This window comes from Crocodylus siamensis, chromosome 2 (assembly GCF_052110815.1).
Source record: "Crocodylus siamensis isolate JL-2025a chromosome 2, ASM5211081v1, whole genome shotgun sequence".
Taxonomy (NCBI): Eukaryota; Metazoa; Chordata; order Crocodylia; family Crocodylidae; genus Crocodylus; species Crocodylus siamensis.
The window spans coordinates 191,638,946-191,664,864 of NC_143396.1; the positions used below are offsets into that span (position 1 = coordinate 191,638,946).

At 40.7% G+C, this 25,919-nt stretch overlaps 1 protein-coding gene across 1 annotated transcript in view; it reads right to left on the reverse strand.

Annotated features, from left to right (window-relative positions):
* IRAG1 (inositol 1,4,5-triphosphate receptor associated 1) overlaps positions 1–25,919 on the reverse strand; it is a 254,944-nt gene that overhangs the window by 21,201 nt on the left and 207,824 nt on the right. The window contains exons 22-29 of the mRNA XM_090032697.1: positions 24,651–25,250; positions 20,140–20,218; positions 16,964–17,081; positions 12,952–12,982; positions 11,078–11,218; positions 4,939–5,070; positions 4,105–4,246; positions 1,106–1,155 (exon numbers count right to left, since the gene is read on the reverse strand). Coding sequence (XP_089888823.1) covers positions 1,106–1,155; positions 4,105–4,246; positions 4,939–5,070; positions 11,078–11,218; positions 12,952–12,982; positions 16,964–17,081; positions 20,140–20,218; positions 24,651–25,250 — 1,293 coding nt within the window. The remainder of the gene's footprint in view (positions 1–1,105; positions 1,156–4,104; positions 4,247–4,938; positions 5,071–11,077; positions 11,219–12,951; positions 12,983–16,963; positions 17,082–20,139; positions 20,219–24,650; positions 25,251–25,919) is intronic.

Below are 25,919 nucleotides of genomic sequence, written 5' to 3' on the forward strand. Positions count from 1 at the left end.
CCTCTTCACACCCACTGCTATAGCAGGGAAAATAGTGATTGGGTGGGTTGGGTGGCTGGGGAGCATCAGGCAGTCTCTGTGCCTTCTTCTCCCTTACTTCTTCCACTGCAGCTTTCCTGCCTGCCTTGCCATCTGCACCCTCCACCCCCAGGTCCCCACACTTTCTTCATTCCCACTCCTCAGTGTCTGTCTCCCCCTCCCCACCTCCACTTACTATTAGACACTGCTTGGGCTCTATTACCTTCCCAGAACATAGCATGTAGAAGAGCAGCCCCTGCCAGCCATGCAGCAGTGCTGGCACTGCTGACTGGTGAGGCAGGCAATACAGCAGTGCCTGTGCTGCTGATTGGTCAGGCTTGGAGCAGATTTTCCATGTGCTCCATGCCCAGGAGGAAATCAAACCCAAGATGGAGCTGAGCTGTGCCTGACAGTAAAGGGGGTGGGGAAGAGGGCAGAGTTGGGGCAGAGGCTGCAGAAGGCTAGTGCAGGTGGAGACAGGAGGCTGCTGTACGTCTGATTCTGGCCCCAACCCAGACTCAACGCCAGAATCATAGATTCAGCTGCTGCCTGCTCCCCCCTTTCCACCCAAATGCGGATCCAAGATGGGGATGGGGACAGCTCATCTCAGAGTCGAGTAAATATGTTATTCAAAATTCCCTGATGTTTAGATTGGGCATCACAAACTGCTGCAGATCAGGACTGTAATATGAATAATATTGGCAATAGAACTACATGTGCTTAGATCAGTGGTTCTCAACCTTTTTAGACTCAAAGCACCCTTTGTTCAACTCAAGGCACCCCTAAAAATGCCAGCTCTTAGTTTATGCTCATTTTTTGACTGCTGAAAAATAATAGAGCAATTGTTCTGTTGCAACCAATTCAGAAAGACCACAATAGGTCAGAATGTTTTTGCTACCATGGATTCCTATTTGAGATCTTTGGATTTATCATGTGAATTATGTTTCCACACAGTACCCTTGAAAAGATCTGAAAGCACTCCAGTGTGTTGCAGCACCATTACTGAGAATCACTGGCTTAGACACTGAACTTTAGATGTGACACCTCCTTATATTTCACAAATTTTCGTTAATACAGTAAAAAATACCTTTCCAACAGTAAGAGACATTGATCTAGATGAACGAGGTACTCCATCTTCTGCAATGAAGAATAGCAAATAGAGAAAAAGTTAAACTATGCATATAAACAGCACTGAAATAAGAACAAAGACTGTTCTATTTGTAGAAGTCCTGTACTATAAAATGCTGGTTTGGACTCCAGTCGCAGTTCCATGAGAACTTTTTTTTTCCATTTGATTTCAGTTACCACTGAAATCAGAACTGAGCTTCCTGTCTTGTCTTACATGCCAGTTTTTCTTAGAAAATATTAAAAATATAAACAGCCAACAAGATACATAAACAACTTAAAAACCAAATGGTGCCAATATTTTTATTACTATAAAATTCTATACCCTGGAATATATTCTTTGTCATCACATCTCTAAGGATAGTGTGCACAAATTTTTTTGATACCAGTGTCCATGGAGCTTCACTTAATCCCTAAATGTTCTGTACTCCACAGTCAAGGACAATATGGATGAAGTCTGTACCTACTTCTTTTGTCAAAAGAGAAACTATTGAGAAGGACTCTCTGGAGGTGGGTAAGAAGGGCAGGCCACGGAAGATATGTGGATAATAAATTTCAAAGGTTTACAGTCTGTAGGGTAAATGTTTTCTCTTTGAGCAATCATCCACATGATTTTTGGTTTTGGTGACTCAGAAGCATTAACTTGTAACTTGGATGTCAGTGATAGGAGTCTACAGAAACAATGACTGCAAGATTGCTCTGCTGAAGTCACCGTTGGAGCTAGAGTTTTCTTTTAAGGGATAGCTTTGTTAAACCAAACCCCAGGTAGGTGCTTTACAAATCTCTGAGACTAAAAAAGCCTAAAGGGAAGTTGTCATCACTGTTTGGGCTCTAAACTTCATAAACCCGTATAAAGTGCTGCTCCTCAATATTTTCTCTTTTGTAGGTTGAGCATAGGAACATAAGGATCATCTGATTGACTCTGCAGTAAAGAGCAGAACTTTCTGAATGCCAGTTAGGCTCAGGGTAGATTGTTGGCTTCCTGCAGGGGTTAGGAGCACAGTCTATATTGATAGTGTTTTCCCTGTAGAAGCAATGTTGCTTCACGCTATTTAAAAGCTGAGGGGCTTTTGTAAGAGAGAGAGTGCTAGGAAGGAATCTATTTTTTTTAGTCCTTTTTGCACCGAACAGCAGCTAATAGAGTTTGGGATGGAAGATGCACTTCATCAAGGCAGAAGAGGAATTTAGCATCTGTCAATGATAAGAAAAGCTGCCTTGCAGGAGGGAGAGGTCTTGCGGCATATCCAAAGGGGTCCAGTGCTAGAGTATGTTCCAGACTTAGAAACCTCTCCTATATTGCAAAATTTTTGGTCAACAGGTTAAATAAAGGAAAACCTAAATTAAGTTAAAAGAATAAGTCAGTCACAATACACAGAAATGCTGTTCACAGAAACTGCAGTACTACAAGTATTCTTTCTTGCACTCACAAGTGTAAGAAGGAACTGAAAAGTGGTTGCCACCTTGGGCACTTGTACACATGATGCCATTAACATGTACATACCATTAAAATGTCACTTTGTGTGGCTTAGTGGTGTCACACTGTACACATTCAAGAGTTTTGGGGCTTTTAAATGACAATTGCATTGTTGCAAACTAAACTACATCTGGATGTAGTTTAGTTTGCAATGATACGTTACAGCTGTCAGCTTGCCCCCCAGGTGCCTGCTGAAGACAGAAGTGGTGAGGAGCCCAATTCTTTTTTCTTTCTTTTTTCTTGTTTTTTGATGTAGCCTGCCTGCCTCTCCTGTGGCTGGGGGGAGAGCTGCCAGCAGGCTGAGTGGCCCCTGAGCTCTGGGGGGTCCTGGTCCTTCCCTCCATATGAAGGTAGTGCCTCTTGGGGCTGCCTGGGTGGGCTGCTAGCTGGTCAGTGGGGGGCACAACTCCATGCTGCCACTCCCCCTGTTGCTGAGTGAGAAGGGGGCACCTCACCAAGGTGGTGTGGCCAGCACAGAGCTCTTCCCACCGCCCCACTCCTCGACAAGCTGCCCATGGCTCTTTCTTGCTCCCTGCCCCAGCTCCCATGCATTGCAGTGGTTGGGCAGCATCCCCAGGCCCAGCCCCAGCCCCAGTCCTTCCCTCACTGTAGGGGCCTGAGTCTGCTCCCCCTCCCCCAGACTTATCTGCAGGCAGCTGGGGGAGCTGCTCTCCACTGTTGCCTGGGGCTGTATTCCCGGTGATGTGCATGTGTGCTGACGCATACACGTGCATGGCACCCCCTGCATTCTGCTCTGTGAAGTCCATTACAGGCTGGAACTCTGCCAGCCTGCAAAGGGAAATTCCTGTGTTTTTTCCGCGGTGAACGGAAAACCTGGATCCCTGCACGATACTGCCAATCTCGGAGTCAGGCAGCCTGAGACTCGATGTTCCCATTTTGGGACAGTCCCACCCCATTAGGGACAGGCTTCCCAAACAGGGCCAGGGCCCTTGGGCCCCCATGTACTCAGCACCTATGTCCTAAGAGAAGCCTAAAGAGAGAAACTGTGAGCAGGAAAGTTTTCCTTTGATTCCTCTTGTTCTCCATATGTCAGGATCTTATTTACATGAATGTGCAAGCAGAATAGCATGCCAGGACCCTGGTCACATTACCAATTTCTCCTCCTAACTGGAATAATCTTCAGCACCCCAAATTCTGGCTTACCGCTCAAGTCAAAAGCAGTAATAATCCCTGTGTGCACATGTACCAGAAATGGATTACATGTGAACAATCATTTTGAGAACCACTGCAGGCAGATAAAATAGGTCTTGTTCACTATATATGATAAATAAAAAAAGAAATGCTCTTAAAATAGAGTAATTAATCAGGCCTGAAACTTCCAACAAATAAATGTATGCAAGCCTCTGTTGATATGTAACTTATGTACCTGAGCTGATTTAAGGTACCTGATTTGCAAGATGAACAAGACTACCACACCTGTGATTAATGGCAAGATTAATCCTTGGACTTTAAAGTGCTCTTATTACCTGATGAGCTGTAACTTCTACTAGAATTCTGATTGGCAAGTTTTTTATACTCCATTAATTCAGCGTGATCCTTTTCATATGTTCTCTTCAAATTCTCCACATACTGCATCATAACTTCTGTGGCCTTCGACATGCGTTTCTCCTAAAGTGGGAGAGAAAAAACAAACAAACAAGGGACTCCTATGGTAATTAAATAATTGTCATCTCTATCTGCCAAGCTTTACCGGGGCCAAGTCTGGAATAGATGTGCAAAAAAGGAATCTTGGTACCTTTCATCACTAGCAATTTTATATGTGGCATATGCATGTACATGTTTTCTAACAATGGCCATGCATATGTCTTATCCTATGCAATGCTTTGTCTTATCCTATCATATTTATGCTTACAGAAACTATTACTGCAGTTCCTATTTGGAGCATGTATCATGCATGCGCATTTTAAACATTTGACTGGTTCTGTGGTTAATCTGGTTTTCCAAGCAAATACTGTGAAACAATAATTGTATTAAATTATCTATCTATATATAAATAGGTATGAATTTCATATTATACAAATGTTTGTAGCTTTCAAATCTGCATGCATTTTATTACTTGAATGTGCCATTGTGAAGGCAACTGCATGTTATTTGATGTTAACTGCTTTAAATCTGTCAGAATTCACAGGAGTAATATAAACTGCAGCAAGTGGAAGTAAATCCAAAGCATGATGAGGTTCATAATATGGTTACACACAAACCCGTGCCAGGAACTTAGTGACTTTTCTGAATATCTAAGAAATGTCATTGCTAAATAATAGAAGCCAGAGAATCTAGGAGACATTTTAAAATATTCTTACCTGACGAACAGCTCCAACCATTTCGGCACGGCTAGATAGTCGAGCAGCTAAACGATGCAGTACAGCAATATCCTCCAACAGCTTCTGGTAAGCTTCTCTGTGCTCATGGTGATACCATAAGGCAGCTGAAGACTGAAATGATAGGATGTACATCAACATGTGACTTGAAATTTTTAGGGGCAAATGCATAGAACATACACATTTGCAATACTGTTTCCACTGAAATCTATAAGTCTCATTTATTTAAGGCCTATGAACAACTTTAAAGAAAATATTATCCATATTGCAATTAGTATTCACCTACTCTTTCCAAAATATACAGAGCACTTGATCTTTCTGGTCTAGTAGGCAGGCATCAATAAACTTTTCACTTATAATTTAATTTACTTAAAAAACACACCCCTATCACTGTTAACTTTGCTTTAACTCAGAAGGAAAAAGCAATAATAATTAGTACGACATTAGTATGGCCTAAAAAAAAAATATATCAAAACACTATTCCACAGATAGGTTTGGAGTTGGATCAGAAATACTGGTATTTATGCGTTAATTATGACTGAACTGAACTCACTTTGGTAAGCTTGACTCCACATGAGAAAAATCAGGTAATGCACATGACTTCTACGTGTTTATTCACACACTTTACGTCAAGTACTCTTTATGTGTTTTCTGGAACTGGGCCCTTTGTGAAAGGCTGTTTTCTTTATTAGTACAGTTATTTATGATAATCTTTAATTCTTTTTAAACATTGTTTACATGAGAATGACCCTATACCCTCATGCTGCAGGGCTGCTGAAATCTTGACCCAGACTTCGTGATGTTAGATACCAACCTCTCTAGATAGAGCAGATTATAAATCTAAACAACAACAACAATTCCTATGTACTATGTTGCTAGCATGTTCAAACACTACAAGACTGCAGGCCAATAGAAGACACTTTGAATGAGAAATAAACAAGCCCCTGCGATTCAGATTTTATTTATAGTTTATCATTTGTTTACTTAAAGTTGAAAAAAACCACGTAAACTATTCCTTCTAGTGAACTATTTACAGTACAGGCAGTCCTCGGACTTACGACACAAGTGGTTCCTGAAAACTGCATCTTAAGTCAAAACATCATAACTCTGAACAAATTTTCTCATATGAAACAATGTTATGAATAGGGGATTGCTTGAACCAAGGCCCGATACCTTGTTTTCACCAAAAATACTCCAGAATTTTGTACTCAATCAATTATAGATGAGTAATATAGCTACATTAATGTATTTATATTGTAAATAGCAATCATATTGATTTGGAAGGACTTCTTTGAGGCGACTTTGCTGGACTTTTTGAAGGGCTCTTGGTTGAACTTTTTGAAGGGCTCTTGGCTGGAGTCTTCTCAGGAGTCTTGGCTGCAGGTTTTTCTGGAGTCTTGTTTGCTTTCTTAAAGAAAGTGTCCAAGGAAGTTTGGACAGAAGTTCTCCAGGGAGATGAGCAACGCAGTGAACTTGTTCGTTGGTGTGGCATTGCATTGGATCAAATGTTGTAAGGTCAAAACTGACGTCAAAGTTGAAACAGTGCCAATTTATAAACGTATTAAGTGCGAAAAATTGTAACTCGAAAAATTGTAAGTAGAGGACCAACCATTTAACTATGATGAGTCAGGCCTATAAGAATCTGGAGACTGAATCAGGAGATTTAAAAAAAAAAACCAAAAAAAACCTCCTGACTTTTTAAGTTGCAGTCTGGCCTTTAAGATACTAGGTTACATTTAAGTCAAATTTTCAAAATTATCTCTGGAATGATCTAGACCAGTGGTGCTCAAGTTTTTGGCCCCACAAACCAGATGAGTATCACAAGGCCTATCTGCTGGCTGAACTGGGCCCTGGCACCTGGTACCACCCCCTCCTCATCCTGTTTGCTTTGGAATTGGGCCCTGGGGCCCAGTGCTTCCCCCTCCCACCCCCATGCCCTGGGACTGGGTCCATGAGGCTCAACACTGCTGCCTCCCACTCCCCATGTGTTGTGATTGGGCTTTGGGGGCCCAACACCAGCCCTTCTGCCAACATGGGGTCCTGGGGTCCCAGCACCACCCCCTCCCATCCCTGTGCACTGGGGTTGGGTCGCAGGGGCCAGTCACCACCCCCGCCTGTCCCCTACACACTGGGATTGGGCCCTGGGGCTTGGCAACACCCTCACCTGACCCTGCATGCTGGGATTGGGTACCTGATCCAGTGTTCAATCAAGGCCTGGGGCTTTCTACAGATCTGGAGATTTAGTATCACCACTTTCACAATGGACACATTTCTAGACCTCTAGGGAGCCCTGTGGGCCCCCTGATCTAGGCATAAAATTTTGCAATTTTCTAAAGTGACTCTTATACTTCCAGCTGTCTCTGGCAGCTGGGGTTTCAACTATCACAAGGCACATGGAAATCATCAGGGTTAGCCATATTATGATGAAGGCAGACACTATGGATCTGTTCATACAGAAATGAATTGGTAACTTCCTACCAGTTCAACAGGCACAGGGTAGGCCCTCATATGGCCCTTGTGCAATGCAGGAACTCTCAGATAGGTTAGTCACTTTTTAATTTGCTTCCTTGTGTGATGTGCTCATGGTAAAATGTTAATATCTTAAAATTACAACTTGTGCACTGCCTCAGGTTGCATATTATGTTACTGATTTATGAGCCAAATTGTGCCCCATGATGTGGGGTGAGGATGGAAAAGTTATCTGCCTTTCTTCTATGGTAACACTGTTCTTAGTTTCTCTCTCTAATAAGTGACTTTAAACCAAAATATGTGTTAATACAGCTGACTAATAGATTGCATTTTAACATGCTCTACTACCAGCTAAAAATGTGAATGTATACAAAAGATTATTATAAATAAAGAAATGAAATCTAAGAGATCATCTTTCCTTACAGCTCTCTAAACAGCCAAGAATAGGGAAGGAATAGCAAGTGTCCCCAGTGTTTTAAGTACACATAATCTTTAAATTCAGTTTTGATATTCCAATGAAAAAAATGTAAACAGCGTCCTTGCTTAACTATCCTTCAATTTCGTAAGTTTGCCATGCTTGAAAAGCAAAATGAATGAATCTTGTCCTATGACCTTTTAATAATCTATCAAGGCCCTATCAGCATCTTATTCTAACATAACCATTGATGTAATATAGCTGGTATTATAACCAGCATTATAGCTCCTGGGTCTCTTGTAGCACAAAAAGAGCAGTATATTGTAAACTAAAACGTTTCAAAACTATTTAGCATTTCTATTACATAATCCCAAGAAAGTTGTAAGAGCTGCACAAGAAAGGTGGCTGTTGATTGCTGACAAAAGTTTCAATGAAAGGCAGAGAGAACAGCCATCATGAAAGTTAGGTGAGAAACAAAGAAGTTGTTTCCCTGGCTGATCTTTTATTTTTACCAAGTGACCACTTGTACCTCTCCTTTGAAAGCTTAACATTTTCCTTTCTGTGACTCTTTCTAACACAACTGAATAGGGCTTTTACTTTAAGCCATAAGCTTCAAGACTCTGAAGGAGAGAAGTGTCATGGGATGGGGTCCTGCAGGATGGCCGTGATCTCCCAAGGCCCCTTAGTGTGCCAAGTTGGCCCAATGGGCACCCTCAATTCTCGCCCGCCACATCTTTGATGGAAAATATATATAGTAGGGCGGCTGCCTTTACATCCTCTTGGACACAGTTTACTGTACTCTCTGACCCTGTGGGCTCCTGGACCCCTTGTGGGTCCCATTCTGCAGTGGGTGTTTTGGGGCACCCTAGCCTTATGGGCTCCAACCACCCCTTTACCACACCCCAAGCCTTGCAGATGGAACTGACATTGTTCAGTGTGGGCCTTGTTATAATTTGGCCCCCTTGTTCTCCCTGGGCTCTCCATGGCCCTGTCTCACTTGGCGCCGCACTGGTGCTTGGGCTCTCTGCCGCCCTGTCTTGCTCCACGCCCTGCAAAGTGCTGCGCCCTCTCTGGCCCTGGGGTCAGTGCACCCCAAATGCTGCACCTTCTCTGGCGCTTGGGTCCCCATGCTGCAGTGGGTCCCCTATGAGGCCTCCTCCTTCCCCTAATAGCCTCACCCAAGCCACCGTTTTATACAACAATAAACAACACACAAGCCTCTGGCTGTAACAAATTCAAGCCACTCAGCTATAGCCTCAGACAAACCCTACTGGGGAATGCTCCATCTCCTAACAGGACTGGAAGCTGCTCCTGCGGACAGGGCTCTCCCCTTTGCTTGCTCTGGGAGAGCTCCTTCCCCCTTGGCTGCTGGCAGGGAACTGCCCTCTCTGGGCCTGGGCCTGGGGTTTATATATGAGCCAGACCCTGGCCCTTCCAGTCAGCTGACCATGTGCAGGTGCAGGCTAATTTACCCTCTGGCTTGTTGCCCTGGCAACCTGCACCTGGGCTTCTGTCCGTCTCTCTGGGCCTCTTCCCAGGCAGCCTCCGCCCCTCTAGGAGCAGGGCACCTTTGTGCCCTGCGACAAGACCTTGAACTTCTTTCAACATCTTATCTAAATCGTCTAGTTAGGTTCATTACTGAGTGACAAGAAAGTCCAACCCTTTCTCAACAAATTTACTGTTCTGAAGACTGGTGGTGAAGAGTAAGTTGGAAGGGACCTCAAGGAGGTGATCTAGTACACCCCCTGTTCAAGGCAGAATCATCCTTATCTAAGCCATCTTAAATAAGCTATTCTTAAAAACTTATGAAAAACTCTCTCGAACAGGTACAGTTGATTCAACAAGGCACAGTTGTTGAACACACTCCAGAGATCCAAAGAAAAGGACTGTGCCCCTCTGATGGAGAAGACGACAAAAACTCTCACAGTTCATGCCAATTGTGGGTTATTTTCTTTTGATTGATTGATTGAAAGAGCAAGACCCTGTAGCCAGGAACCTGTGGGTTTTTTAAGAAGGGGCACTGGCACACCCCTGTCAAACTTCCCAGGCTTGGCTGCAGCCAATACCCAATGCTTCTAAGGAAGACAAAAGAAAACCTTGACACCTGTAGCAACAGGAGGGGAAAATATTCTTTCCTGCCCCCATGTGTTGACCTACAAGCCCAGAAGCAAGGGAAAACCAGACATCCTCTGATCTATATCACAACCTACAGATCACAAACACAACTCAGCTTCCTTTACCATCTCCCTATCCCCTCTGCAAACTTATCCCAGCACCCTGGTAGGAGAGAAGGCAAACTCTTCTCGTTAGACTGACTCACTTGTATAGAAAAGCATACGTGCATATGTTGCACCTTCTGACAGACTGGCACAATAGCTGACTTCCCCCTCCCCCTCGCCAACTCCCCAGTGATGAGCTTCAGATGATTGCATTTCAATTGAACATAACCTTGCTCCAGGTAATAAAGCCCAGGCATCCTTCTCTGATTTTGACCGGTAATATTGTTATGGTGAAATTATGGTGAAAGGGAGCAAAACCAATGTTTCTGAATAAAATTCACACCTAGTATTAGTGAGTGTAACTGATGTCAGTGAGGTCTTATCACTGAGGGCCCATACATGACACGTTCACTTCTGTGTCACTTGCATTGTTTTTGTACACTGATATAGTGAGACAGATGAGCTGCTGTTCCAGGGTAGCTACATGCAATAGCCTGCTATTATAGCCAGGGCTGTCCCTAGGTGGTGGTAAATCAGGGCAACTACCCCAGGTCCTGCGCTTTGTGGGGCCCCATGGAGCTGGGCAGAGCGTCGCGGCAACTTGGTGCTGCTACTGGCTTCACATCCGGACACCTGGCACCCCCCTCTCTGTCACCGAATCCGCTGCTGGCTTCCTTGTGTCTGGGGGCGGGGCCCCACAAAGGCTAATTTGCCCTGGGCCTCGCACCCTGCTCGGGTCATCTCTGATTATAGCACCTTAGCATTAAGTAGGAAGCTAACTGTTCAAAAGGCTACTTTTGGACACTCTGTAGACACACAACATGTAAAACAGTACAGTTTACCACAGTTTCTCCTAGGGCATTTTTACACTAAATGCAAGCAAATTACACAGGTCTAGCACTGTATGTCTTATCTCTGCTCATTCTTTATGCCAACATTAAGGCTGATTACCTTATAAATATGTTGTGCTTCTATTCCTTGAGAAAGAGAGAGAGGAAAATTTATTTTTTCTTCTTACCGTAATAGCTGCTTTAAAGTTTTCCAGTTCCTTCTCAGTGTCCTCCTCAGTAAGATTCCTCTCTCTCTCTGCCTGATTAATTCTAGATTCCAAGGTGTAGCTATCATTTCTAAAAGCCAAGGAAAGTTGTACAAATACATTCTGTTGGGTGTAAAAGAAACAGCATTTGTAGATGTGCCTGTATTATACAAGCTTTAATTCTTACAAAAAAATTACCAAAAGTTGTTTGTCTGACCTTAGTAGGTACTTGTACCCAAGTAAGGACTGTAGTATCAGGTTGAAAATACTTTAAAATGAGTATCACCTGCAAAGGTTATCTTTTCACTTGTTCTTTTAGAATAGTTATAATATATGTGGTGGATTTTTTCATTTCCTGAGAATTTTTTGAAACTTCATGACATAGCATGACATACACAATGAAGAAGGCCAGCCGAAAGTATCGGAGTCACAATAGGTCTATACCATATCACTGGATTTTCCCCAAGTGTCCCCAAGGTCTTTTAACAGACAGTGTGCAAAGGAAATCCAGAAATGAACTCATCATTTACTGGAAATATTTTAACCAGCAATAGCAGTCACTAAAAATGATTTACTGGTACACTTTATTCTGTTGAACCAGTGTTTGAATATTATTTTTCATCTGATGTATTAATACTTGTTACATGTTTAAATGATTTAATTCACATTTTTAAAAATTACTCTCAATTTCTGATCCCTAAATTTTAGATAGGCTAGGGCTGATACTGAGAAGTATTAAGTAGCAACTCCAACTCCACTTGATTAGTTATAATAAGCCACTGGTAGTAGAGCTGTGTAAATAAATTATTTTCACTTTATCAGCAGTTCCAGAAAATTATTTCTGGTTGACATGAAATGAATTTTTTCAATTTTTGGGGTGTGAAAGGCTAATGAAAAAAAAAACTTGGACTGGAAACAAAACATTTAATTTAACCCCAAATCAATCAATCAATCATTGAGTTTGAGAGTTTTACTAATTTTAAATAAAAACAAAAATAAATTTAAAATGAAACGTTGCATTAAAAGACTCATACTGAAATAACTTAATTTACAAATACCAATACCAAACATTTTTTTCAGAGCATTTTTAAGGTTGTTTTTTGACCAGAACAATTGCTAAGATTAATGCAAATTAATAAATACTATAGTTGATCTAAAACTACCTTTTTCTTCTTCTTCAAAAAAGGTTTTAGGCAAAATATTTCCCCCATTATAATAAGCAGTCTAAAATTTAGCATTGTGTTATCCAAATGTATCCATCTTATGTTTGGGGGTATTCATGTTTGCAGCCCAAAATGTGCCCAGTTTTCAGGCCACTGAGGCCCATGGCAGCAGCAGAGGCAGGGCTCCACTGTTTCTTTAACCTCAGCACCATAAGGAGGTGATGAGGTCAGCACCATGCTTCAACTTAGTACATATATAACTGGTAAATTATTCTGTAACAGACCAGAGATCCTCCTAGTTCGATAAAGCAACTGTATGTTAAAAAGGATGCAATACAACATAGCATAGAAAACATTGTACTACCATGATAAAAAAATAATTTTATATACAAAATGGAAAGTAGAATTAAGAACACATCCTGAATTATGGATAGCTATGAAGTTTTCATGACAAATTCAAATTCGAAAGAAGGCACAGGCTTTTAACTGTAATGTCAATCAATCATTGGAGCAATTTACCAAAGGATGTGATTAATTCTTCGTCGCTTGAAATTTTAAAAATCAGGACAGACTGTTTTCTATAATTTCTTGTTCAGCCAAAAGTTACATCATGTTATACAAGAGGCCAGAACAGATAATTATAAAGGTATCTTTTGTGGCTTTAAAAATCTGTGAGTTTAGCAACAGACTTACCTCAACTTCTTTTTCAGTAAGTGCAGGGGGGCTGTAACAAAAACATAGCATTTAGTACATTTTTCAAAATGATATTTTTTGTTAAAATTAAACTAAGATTGCTTTAAAATTCAGTACAGTGTTACATCTGACTAAAAAATGTGTAGTGGTGGCATATTCTGGAACCATGAATATGGAAGGAAAAAGCAAGGGAGAAGCTTTTGAGATTGGTAATAGCTGAATGTGTTGGGATCAGTACCAGTCTTTAGTGCCTATATAGGACTCAGATGACATGATGAGGATAGTATGAAAGTCTATACAGATAAGCAAATCAATTAATATATAGACTGATGTACATAAAGTATTCCAGGTCTTATTGTTACTCTACTGGCAGTAGCAAAGAAACTGTACTGTGATCATTGACTATTCTTATGAATTTCACTTGTAGCTGAACAAGAAAATGAACCCATGCTGGTTTTAGATCTGATCTGGAACCAAAAGCATAGTAGCATTTCCTGATCTGAAGAATTTCAAAATTTGAAGTCCTCTTCCTACCCTCATTCCTTTGGATTTTAGTTTGGAGGTTCTGGTTTTGGTCCATCCCCTAAAATGTACATTCAGGAAGATGTCACTGGTAAACAAGACCCACATCCCTTATGTAAGTGAGCAAAACAGGCTGTCTGAAAGGAGTACCAGTACTACTTTTACTTGCATCATAGCTAAGGATGAAAGAAGTGATTGGCCTGCCTGTTGCGCATTTTATGGGTAAAATACACTGCCCAGCAGGTTGAATTATTATTCTCATTTTCGGTGAAATGTTAATCCCAAACAGGACAGCTTAGAACATCTGGTATCTTTGGAAAGGATGGGGTAGCATTCGTATGTAGAGTAGAAGAGACCAATATGTCGTATCACATGGGAAAGAAACAGTTCTTGCTAGAGTAGTCTTATTACTAATTGTTATTCTGAGCAGATGTCTGCTGCTTGGCAAGTTCAGTGTTTGATATGCACCAGGTTATATTCTAATAATGTTCATTTATTGTTGTGTCACTCGACTTTTGTATTCCAAGTAAAGGCCTTTTCATTTCCTGTACTGGTGTAGAGCTGACTTCTCTTTTTTTTCCAAAATAAGGTGAGTACCATGTAAGCATCTGCCAGCGTCATAGGACAGTACAACAAAACAAAGTGAATAATGATAAAATGACCAGGAAATAGCACTTCCTTCATTTGGGCTGGGAGACTCCAACACATGTACAATAAGGGTGCAAAGGTCATTTCTGCATTCATTCAATGGCCTGGATGTACTTTCTGGTAGAAGACTGTTTTTATGAAAAGTGAAGTTCCCCTTGCTAAGTAGTTACCAGATATGCAAAGTCAGTTATTTTGTTTTAAGGTACGAAATTGCTTTTGTCTTTATTATCTAACTGAATCTAAATAAGAGTCTCTTGCAGCTGCAACTGCATCACTTGCTAAATAAAAGATTCACTTATATGAAGCTTGTACACAGTGCATGTTTCATGATCAGCACCACATGCACACAAAAACTGTACATACATACATATATACACATATAACATGGATTGTTACACATAATTACACAGCAATTACATGTATGGTCAAAGATGTCTTGTGGTACAGTTGTACTGTTGCTAAAAATCACTGTAGCTTATGCAAAAACTTCTGTTAGGTCAAATTCATCCTTGGTGCACCCCACACGAACCAGGAAGAAACTGGTTCTTTGAGTAGTCTAACTGGGAAGGAGAGTGTTTGTAATGATTTTAGAACAGTTAGGACAACTGGCTTGATGCTGCTCGTTCATGGTGTGATTTTGGATAAGTCTGCCCTGCACCAGTGGTGTAATGACAGGGGGGTTGGGAGGGGGGGTGGAGGGACGCCAGCTGGAGTGTGCAGCATGTGGCCCACCTGCCCGCCCAGCGAGTTGTGGTGTTCTTTGGCCGTTCTGCCACTGCCCTGCACTATGCCTCTGCCGACCTCTCTGTATAAGAGAGATGATTCTTACTGGATTTATATATAATGTATGTAAATAACTTTGAGATTCAGTTGGTTAATTCACTAGATATCAGTATTTGTTCAGTATCTAAAGAGTACAGTAGTACAAAACATACATTCTTGTACAGCTGTTGCCTATTGAGGAAGCCATGTAGTGAATGAACATTTCACAAGAACCTTTGCGTCACTGAGTGTACGTACTGTTTAGGACACATAATTTTAGTGAGATAGTTTCAGATTATGGATTTTTTTTTAAACACCCCCCCCCGTTAAAATCACAGCATATAAAAAAAGCACGTCAAGATTGGGTGGCACAGAGCTCAGGAAATTAACAAAAATTGATTTTAAGAAAAACTATAGACAAATCTCTCCCAGGGGTGGTCTCAATATCCTTGATTCTGCCTTAGAATAGGTGGATGGACTACATGGTTTTCTGAGGCCTCTTTCAGCCCTAAGTTTCTATAATTAGTTTTTTCCTAGAGTACTGTATGTGGTAGACATGCACCTTCTGCTTTAGAGGGAAGAGTGGGGCAGCCATGACCTGAAGTGGGAAGACAAAAGGAGCTACTCCAGACCTGTGTGGCAGAGGTACAGGATCTCTGTGTCAAGAACTCTGGACACTCGCATACTCCTTGAAATGTGTGGATTTTGTGGACAGGCCTTGTAGGCAATCTGCACACTGGCAAACTCTAGTGCCTGGAGCAATTATCAAGAGGAAAGGGAAAAGTTGCATAGGGGATCTCTGCAGAATTTTCCTTGCCCAGATTTTACCAGGGCAAGAGCAATCTGATCTGACAATATTACTTCTGTCAAAAAATTAACATTTCCAGTACTTGTTTATGTCTGTTGCTTCAGGTGGGAGGGGGGAAAAAATCATGAGAGTTAACAGATCTGTGTACAATCTGCATAAGGAACATATCTGTAGGTTTCAAATCATGTTTATAAGACATTCATGGATTTATACATTTGAAATTATTCTTTAAAAAGGTGTTCTCTGTGTTTGTATTTCTGAAAGTTGGAGAGCTATACTTTTTAAAAATACTGCAGTATAAATAAGATACAGCTGCAGATCCTCTTTCCAACAATAGTAATACAGAAAACTCTAGGTACAGATCTCATACATGTGCAGAATTGTTCAAAGGTAGTTTGATAGAAGCAATTAGCGTATTTTCAGCAGATGCTGTCCTGATTCACCTATTAAGGCAGTGCTTCTCAGCCAGGGTACCATGGCACTCTGGGGTGCCATGAGTTGCTTTTAAAGATGCCACATAATTTTAGCACTCTTATCTGTGCAAACACCTACACATGATCCTCAGGATCAATTCAAAGGGCGCATCCAGATGAGTGCATACATGCATTTTCCTGGGGACAAATAGCAGCTACTTGTCCCCAGGGAACGCCTCTGCATGTGTGCTCTGGTGCATGGAAAATTGCCCTGTGTGAGGTAGGGAAGGCCGGGGCCAGCACCTGGGCTAACTCCAACAGCGTTACTGGGTGCATCCTGGAACTGCAAGGGTGGTGACTTGGGCACATGGAGCCTGGCCAGCAACTGGAGCATGGCTCTTACCATCAAGGCTGTTATTTTGGGTGGTGCATTCTGCAACCACATGCACCACCCTGCTTTTTTTTTTACACCATTTTTTTAAGATACTGGTGTATCTGGTATCCTGGTAGTAGATACATGTACAGATCGTGCAGTCCTCGTATCTAATTTTGGCTCTGCTCTGCAAATCTGCTGTGTGGAGAACCTTTTGACATGCATCATGAGCACTTAGCAGTGCCTCAAAAGCACATACATGCTTGTCTGGTTGCGCCCAGTGATTTCAAATAGGAATCTATAATGTCAAATACCTTTCGGACCTGTTGAGGTCTTTCTGAATTCCTTCTAATACAAGAATTGGTCTATTTTTTCATAGTAAAAATGAGTGAGAGCTATGAGCTGGCATTTTTCAAGGGGTACCATGAGTCTAATGAGGGGTGCCTCGAGTCTACAAAGATTGAGAATGACTGTGGTAGATTTTACCTTCCTGGAAGAGATTTATGCACACGGAGTTTTCGCAGCAGGATATCAGGAATGCTAGGCATGACATCAGAGCTATTCTTTGCATCTTCCTCAGTCGGGGAAGGTACAGGTGAAGAGCCTAAGGGGAATTCCACAAAAAAAATAAACTTTTTATCATTAAGTTGCTTTCGAAAGTCATATGATAATTAGGAAATCAGCTACCCTGGGCAAATGGAATGGAATTTTCAGAACTGTTCAGTACTGACCTAACTCCGCTCTTATTTAAGACAATGGACGTTTTACCACTGTCTTAAATACGCCCTGAGGGCAGTTGGGCTTATACTGAGCACTTCTGAAAATCCTGCTTTTATTCTCTGCATCTTGAAAATGGGCACTTTCTTTGTCCCATATACTTATTTATCATCAATCTCATAATTATTATATTATACTCATATATGCAAAAATAATGATTCCAAAGATTAATCTGTCAAGTGAAAGGAATGAAATAACGAATATTTTGGTAGGTCACAGAACCTCTGAATGCACATGGAACAGTGATTCTTTTCCAATAAGTACTCTAGAAATGCAAAAATTGAACAAGAATAGGTAGACTACTGTACACTGAACCCAATATTTTATCTTTTAGTTTTAACAGTAATATCAGTTTGGAATTTTTGCAGTTATGTTTTGTATCTTGTTCCAATGCGGGTCAACTTTACTGTCATTTATCAAATGTTTTGTTCCAGGCTGCTGACATAAACAAAGTCACCATAACCTATAGCTTCACTCTTCCTTTCCCTCAAAAGCCTGATGGATATATTATAGCCACCTCTTTTGAACTCCAAGTTCATTCAGTGCAACTTGGAAGAGTGACACTGAATTGTAGCCATATATTTTCAGTTTCTTCACTAGGACCAAGACATGGCTTTAAGTGCATTTCAATATATTATTGTGCTGAAATAGTGGTCACATGGTTTCCTAATACCAGGAACCCCCTGCTGCCTCCCTCACCAAAGTCTACCAAAGGCCTCCTTCTTGTTCAGCAAACACATCATGATTCCAACACTGATTTGTGTACCTCGATGGTAATAACTACAAGGTTCGCCTTGTTTCTATAATATACCGATGTTCTGGAAAATGCAGCAGTAAAAACCTGAGGACTCATGTTTACTTTTGCTGGGTAGAATCATCTTCTTTAACAGACACCTTGGGCTTGGAAAATATGTTAGAAAAAGCTCTGTTTCTTTTTTTAAAAATATGTTAATAGTAATCCTCCAAGTAAAAGAAGCTTAATGGAAGTAGATTGTCTTTCCATTATGTAGCAGATTAAATATTTAAGTCTTGTTTTCTGCTTCTCTTTAACATTTAAAAAGTCCAGGGCATACCTCAGCACCATTGTGTATTCCCCTCAGACTATGAGCTAGCCTAGCAACACAGTGTCTTCAATTTACTGGGTCCGCTTATTTATTTAACATATATGTAGTTGCAAAACAGTGTTTACTATATAATCCAAGATGACAGAGACAACTTGGCACTGATAATATAACATGATAGACACAGCCTGCATGATTCATAGCATGGGAAACTGTCAGCAGCTTGGTTATTGCTATATGGCTTAGGTAAAATATTACCCCCATTAAAAAACATTAGATGGATTCATTACAATGCAAGGAAATGAGAGGTTCCTTAACAAAGAATTCTAGTCCTTGCTGCTTTTACCAGTGAGGTCAAGGAGTCAGTCTGTAGATGTGACTGACTCTCTATATGTTAGCTGAACATTTACCATAGTCTTATGTAAAATAATTCTTAGCATTTAAAAATATGTTCCTCCCAAAGCCACATGTAAGATTTTAAAGACAATAATCATAATCAGGCTACAAATGTGGGTTTGTTGAAAATAAGGAATATATAATATACTAAGTAAGGCCAAAAAAACTAGGCCCACTAATGCTGCTACATGCAAGATCCCCTTAAACTAATCGCAGAGTAGGATGGGAGAAAAAGTTGTGCCTTTGACTGCAATTTTCTGCAGGTACTATGATGCAATTTCCCATGATTCTGTAGCTCATATCAGTTCTTAAAAGAATCTCTCAACTGTTTTCCTGTGCAACTGAACTGAGGGTAAAGGAACAGAGGACAGTTCTCCCCTGCTTTACTGAGTCTTCTTGCTCTGCCCTTTTAGGAAGTCATTTGGCTTAATCCAAGTCAGGGGGAGATGTGGGGACTGTGCTGATTAGGGATGAGATGAATTAAACTTCTCTCATTTTTACTCTCATACAAATTATAAAGCCAGGTAATAATCCTGTGGTCACTTAGTTCAATCTCCAGTCTAAGCAGACTTCCCAGAATTCCTATTTGAACTGCAGAGTATCTTTTAGAAAAACATTCAATGTATATTTAAGAATTTCCATTGTTGCCGAGTTTACCACAACCCTTGGTAAACTGTTTCAAAGGTTAATTTCCCTCAGTATCAACAGGTCTTGTTGTCCATAGTCTTAATTCATCTAATTTCATTTCTAGGCATTTGATATTGTTATAAATAGACTAAGCTTGTGAATCTTTCATTATCCAGCTGATTTTGCACAGCTTTATTTCTCCTGGCTCTTTTGTGAATTTTTGTTAACACCTTTTTGAATTGTAGACATTAGTATTGGGGACAGTATTCCAGTCATAGTTGCCATAGTACCAAGTACCAAATATGTTGGTAACAAACTCCCTCCTTCAATTTTATATCCTGTTTATCCAAGAGCCAAATCAGCCCAGCCTCACACTGTGAGCTCACATTCATAATTATCCAACATGCTTCCCCTATTTGTACAGCCTACATGCCCTGTTTATAGATGTGTGGACTTTATATTTGGCCTTACCGAAACCCATAGTACTTTTCTGGTCCAATTTAGAAAGACTTCAGATTGCGTCTTATCAGTGAGGTGTCCTCTTTATTATTTGTAACTCCTCTAAATGTTTTTGATGATATTATATTTTCTTCCAGACCATGGGAAAAATGTTGAATAGCAGACAGTCGAGAACTGATCCCTGCAGGACCCCACTATGAAATGAACCTGCTCAGTAGTGAGCCCCCATTTAGGGGAACATATTGATGCTTCAGAGAAACATAACTGTTCTTATAGAAGAATACCTACAGGACAGTTTCTTTCATATTAGAAGAATTTTAAAAAGCATTCATGATACTGCACCTCTTTCCTGTTCAGCTGCTTCACTAAGGTCAGGCAGTTTAAGTCCAACTAAGTTTTGATTTCGCAACAGAATATGTTCCTGTTGAGAAAAATGTAAGTGTTTCTATATAACATAATAAAAAGGCTCAAGTTAAATATCACAGAACAGTGGAAACTAATTTTGAAAACTATATTTATGGAGTACACATCTGTACATATTAATACTATTTGTAGCCACATTAAATTAAATTACTTTGAAATTCAAGTATAAAATGGTATCAGAAGGAAGGATATTTTGGGATGGTATCTTTTACTGAACAGCTGCGTGGTTGGGATAAAGTTAGGCAAGCTTTTGAATGCAAGGCAGTCATGCATTTGAAAGCTCATCTAACTTTATCCCAACCATGCAGTTGGTTCAATAAGAGATATCACCCCAAAAATCCTTGCTTCTTGCATAATTCCTGGACAGTCACAGCTACAACATCACTCAAATATTAAATTCATTTTAATTATCAAATACCCAGACTAAGTAGTCTCCAATGTAAATTCACGGTCACCCACTGCGGCAGCTCAATGCAATTTAAGATTTGCAAAATGTGTTTATTAATAACAATCAGTGAGGTTCAATTCTCTCTGCAAGTGGAGAAAACAGAGAAAAAAAATCTAGATTTTGTTAAATCAAGAGGAATGTAGTGCCTCAGTAGTAAAGGACAGAAAACTCAGAAAAGCATATTCAACTAAGTTTCTATCACAGTGTCCAGTCAGTTACTCCAGAAACGATGCTATTGTTGTAAGCTAATGCTTCTCACTGTTATTGCACACATTGGTGCCACTATACCTCCCAAGTTGGAAACTTGTAAAACAAAAAAAAAGGGATTAAACTTTGTATATAAAAAAGAGTTGATAACATTCTTTTCCTAAGTGCATTTAAAATTCATAAACACTTTTTTTGCAAGACAGAGAGATCTCTGTTAAAACTAAAATTAATCTCCTGCAACCTGAATATTTCATGTGTTGATTTATAGTTCCAGCTACTATATCTATTTCTTTTAAATTTAATGTTATTTAGGATTTGTCATCAGTATGGCATTCACCATCAGAGGATTCAAGTGCCTTTTTAAGGAAACTGGATTTCCAGCACATATTTTTATATCTTAAAGTATGTAAACAGGAAAAAATCAAGTAACTATCTTGTCAGTTCTAAATAATACTATAGAGTGAAATAGTCTGCTTTAAAATTTGTGAGTCTCTTTTAATTTAACACTGTGTTCATCTTGCATATTAACTGCTGAAGATCTGTAACAAGATCTGACTAAGTTATTGCTATTAGAAGTCACGTGTTTCATTCATCTCCTCTATAGTGTTAGGGCCCTTAGTACAACTTATGTATACCAATTTGTGGGTGCCTAACTATTACATTTCATCCCACCTGAGCAATCATTTCTACCTGACCACGAGATGATAGCGTTCAGAAGCCCAAGGAGAGGAAGAAAGGAGAGCAGCAGAGTAAGGACCCTGGACTTCAGAAAAGCAGACTTCAACTCCTCAGGGAATTGATGGGCAGGATCCTCTGGGAAGTAAGTCTGAAGGGGAGAGGAGCCCAGGAGCGCTGGCTGTACTTTAAAGAAGCTTTACTGAGAGTGCAGGAACAAACCATACTGACATGCAGGAAGGCTAGCAAGTGTGGCAGGAGACCAGCTTGGCTTAGTAGGGAACTCTTCAGTAAACTAAATCACAAAAACAAAGCTTATAAAAAGTAGAAACATGGACAAACAACTAGGGAGAAGTATAAGAGTATTGCTCAGGCATGCAGGGATGAAGTCAGGAAGGCCAGGAAGGCCAAAGCAATTGGAGTTGCAGCTGGCAAGGGATGTGAAGGGTAACAAGAAGGGTTTCTACAAGTATGTCAGTAGCAAGAGGAGGATCAAGGAAAGTGTGGGAACCTTACTGAATGGGGAAGGCAGCCTTGTGACAGAAGATCCAGAAAAGGCTGAAGTGCTCAATGGCTTTTTTGCCTCAGTCTTAACAGGCAAGGTCAGCTCCCAGACTACTGCACCAGGCAGCACAGTTTGGGGAGGAGGTGAGCAGCCCTCAGTGGTGAAAGAACAGGTTAGGGACTACTTAGAAAAGCTGGATGTGTACAAGTCAGAGGGCCGGATGGGATAAACCTGAGGGTGCTGAGGGAGTTGGCTGCTGTGATTGCAGAGCCACTGACCATCATCTTTGAAAACTCATGGCGATCAGGAGAACTCCCAGATGACTGGAAAAGGGCAAAGAGTGCCCATATTTAGGAAAGGGAAGAAGGCAGATCCAGGGCACTATAGACTGCTCAGCCTCACCTCAGTACCTGGAAAAATCATGGAGCAGATCCTCAAGGAATCAATTTCTAAGCACTTGGAGAAGAAAAGGGTGACTGGGAACAGTGAGCATGGATTCACCAAGGACAAGTCATGCCTGACCAACCGATTGCCTTCTATGACAAGGTGACTGACTGTGGATGGGGGGAAACAAGTGGCTGTGGTATACCTTGATTTTAGTGAGGCTTTTGATACAGTCTCCCACAACACTCCTGCAAATTCTAGACCTGTTTCTGGGTCCATACATGGGTAGATCTAGGATGTTGAAAAGGGTATGCAGCAGATGCAACTGGCCCCTTAGGTGTTGGCTGCAAACCTACCCACTCCCAATGTCCAGGAAGCCAACACTGCAGATTATGCCTCTGAGTGCAGAAAGGGGGGGCCTGCTATTGCTGTTGTCTTCAGCCATGCTGTCCCCTGCTGACTGGCTGGAGTGAGGCAGCAGCATCCCTGGGGTTCCCTCTGCCACTAGGTCAACCATGGTCAGCGGTGATGACAGTAGGTAGATCTTTCCTTCCTGCTCCCTGCCTGGTCCCTCCAGGTGTTCCCTGCCAGCCCAGGGGCTCCAGCTGGGCCTCCCCCCCAAACAGCACCCCCTATGATCTGTGCTCATTTCCTGCAAGGACTCTGTAGGGGACTCAGACATCCAGACCTGCAAGGGAATTGGAGCCTTGGCACATGTGCTAAACAGTAGAAAAGGGGTACGACTTGACCATTGCACCCCTGCCTGGATCTGCTCCAGGGCCATACAAATGTTCTCAGTCTGCACTCAACAACTTCTCTGTATGCCAGTGATCAATATGTGCCATGTTGTGAGAGAAGTTCTGGAAAAGCGGGAAAGCACAGGAGAGGGAAGAAAAGGAAACATAAGAGTATAAGTAACACTTTAAAGCAGTCTTTTAAAGACAATGTTAGTTGCTACATCCTCAGGAAGGAAAGCTTTTTGAATCTAAAAAATTTGTTTAGAGTTTAAAACAGATCATTTTACTCCCAAGTATTGCTCAGAAATGACAAGACAGTTAATCAGCTTGTTCCTGTTTACATGTCATGTATAAAATCTGAAACCAAAATGCCACTATGTTTTATGTTCACCTTTCTAGTAAAGAAAACAATTAATATTTCTTCTGCATTGACATTATATATAGTTTCCCATTAAATTGTTTCTTAGAGACAAAAAATGAGTATATAACAGCAATATATGTCTTGTGGAGAGATCATGGTTTGTTTGGAACTAAAAACTATGGGGACTTTTTCTATGGAAATCTCAATCTCTAATCAATGCACATGGTGTTCATTAAAAACACAAAAGCAAAAGAAAATGTTATTTTAAATTAAGTTAAATTTTCTGTTTTTTCGTATAATTTTAGAACAAGCTTTCCTGTAATTATAAAAACATGAAAGATAAAATAAGAAAAGTTGACTGTAAATACACTAAACCTACAAGCAATAAACTGTTGCTTTTAGTAGATTCATTTCCTGGCACAAATAATAGTTACATACCATATGATAATGTTACTTTTCTAGTAGAACTATTTAGAAATATTGCTAATCAGCTTAATAATAGTGGAATCTAACAAATAGGTTAATTCAACAACACAGAAGTAAATACATTTTATACTAACATCAGAGGCCTTTGGTTCAGGTCTCTGTTTTTAAAATGGCTGAAATGTTAAGCAGGCATGTTCTATTAATAACAATGTGAGTGTCACATGCAATGTCTTTTGCTCAAATCAAGTGCCTGCATCTCAGAGTGTCGGGAGTCCAACACTTACTAAAACAGTTCTAGCAAATGAACAATTAGATGAACAACACTAGTCCTCAAGCCAATATAAAATCTAGTAGACTCTGATATTCTAGTATGACAAATATTAAAAAATGAACACATAAGATTGTTTTCATATGGTTCAATGCATGAACAACACAAAAGATTGTTTTCAGATGAACACATAAGATTGTTTTCATATGCTTTTCTATCCAATATTCTCAATTCCATCTTTGAAAAGAACAAAATTATTTTTTGCTTAGTCTACTACAAGACTAGAGTTACTACAATGTAGTAGACTAGAATTAAGTACCGATAATGTTATTTTCTGATGCACATGAACAGCAATTCACATTATGTACAATGCTAGAACATTACAAAATCCTAGACTGGAGTTATATCTTAAGACTCACCTCTCTGAGCTTCGTCAGTTTCTGCATTCGAATGGGTTGAACCTGTATTTGGAGGTCTTTGAATGCTGTTGCTTTAGTTAACTGATTGCTGGATTTATTACCAATGGAAAAAGTTTTATCTTCTTCAGACGGTAATTTAAAAAGTGCTTTTTCTTTATGTCCTGGTTCTGTACTATCCCATGATACAGCTCGTAGCAGAGGAGGGGACATTACACACACTTTAAGTTCTGGTTTACAAGTAACTTTAGGGTCCACCAGTTCTGGCACAGAACTTTTTGACTTTGGATCCATAGCAACTATTCCCGGTCCTTGGACATGGGTTCTTAAAGGAAAGTCATTTTCTTTTGATTTCTTAAGGAATGGTTTTCCACGTACATTTTCAAAAGCACCTGCACAAGTGGTAAGTGTTTTGCCAGCATCACTACTTGAAGGGGAGGGTTTGGGTAAATTATCCATACGCTTAAGTGGATCAAAATTTTCTTTTTGTTCAGAGAGTTTCTCTTTGGAGTTTTCAAAACCAGTGGAATGAGAAACCAACCTTCCCTGAGAAACCTTTCTTTGATCATTCTGTTTTTGATCACTTAATCCTTTTGCAGCATTCTGAAAGAAAAGAATACATATAAAAGCATAGGGAAACAAATGCACTAAGTTAAATAAAGCTGGACTCTCAAAGTAAAGGACCATTTCTACTATCACTATTATTTGTTTCTAAATGACCTGCAAGCAGAGAGGAAGATTTCCAAAGGCACAAAAGAGAGATGTGCATTTTGACTAGGGACAGACACATTCAAAAAGCCTGAGCCTGAACTGATTCAATTTTTGCAGGTTAGACTAATGTGAATGATAACATAAGAATGAAGTTCATCAGCCCATCAAGCCCTACAAAAGCAAACATCTCTCTCATTAGTTTCAAGCTCTTATCTGTAGGGTTCATTTGCAAGCCACTAGCTGTCTACCCTTTGTTCCAGTGAACTTGGAGACCCACACACACACCTCTCAGAAGTAGCTAGCATGGAGGAGGGGAAGGGGCATAGCCAAATGCCTGGTCCCTGAACTGGGATCCCTGCCATGGGAAGGGAGTGGGAGGGGGAATCCCTGCTTAAGCAGCCAGTGGAAGGGGGAGAGGGGCAGGGGCAGGTGGAAGCCTCAGCCAGCCAGAGCAGTGATAGTGCTCTGGCTAGAATGGAAAGGGGCGGGGCCAACCTTGCTCTGCTCCACAGACAGCCCAGCCCAGGGCTGCAAAGCATCTAGGATGCTGGGCACTCTGGT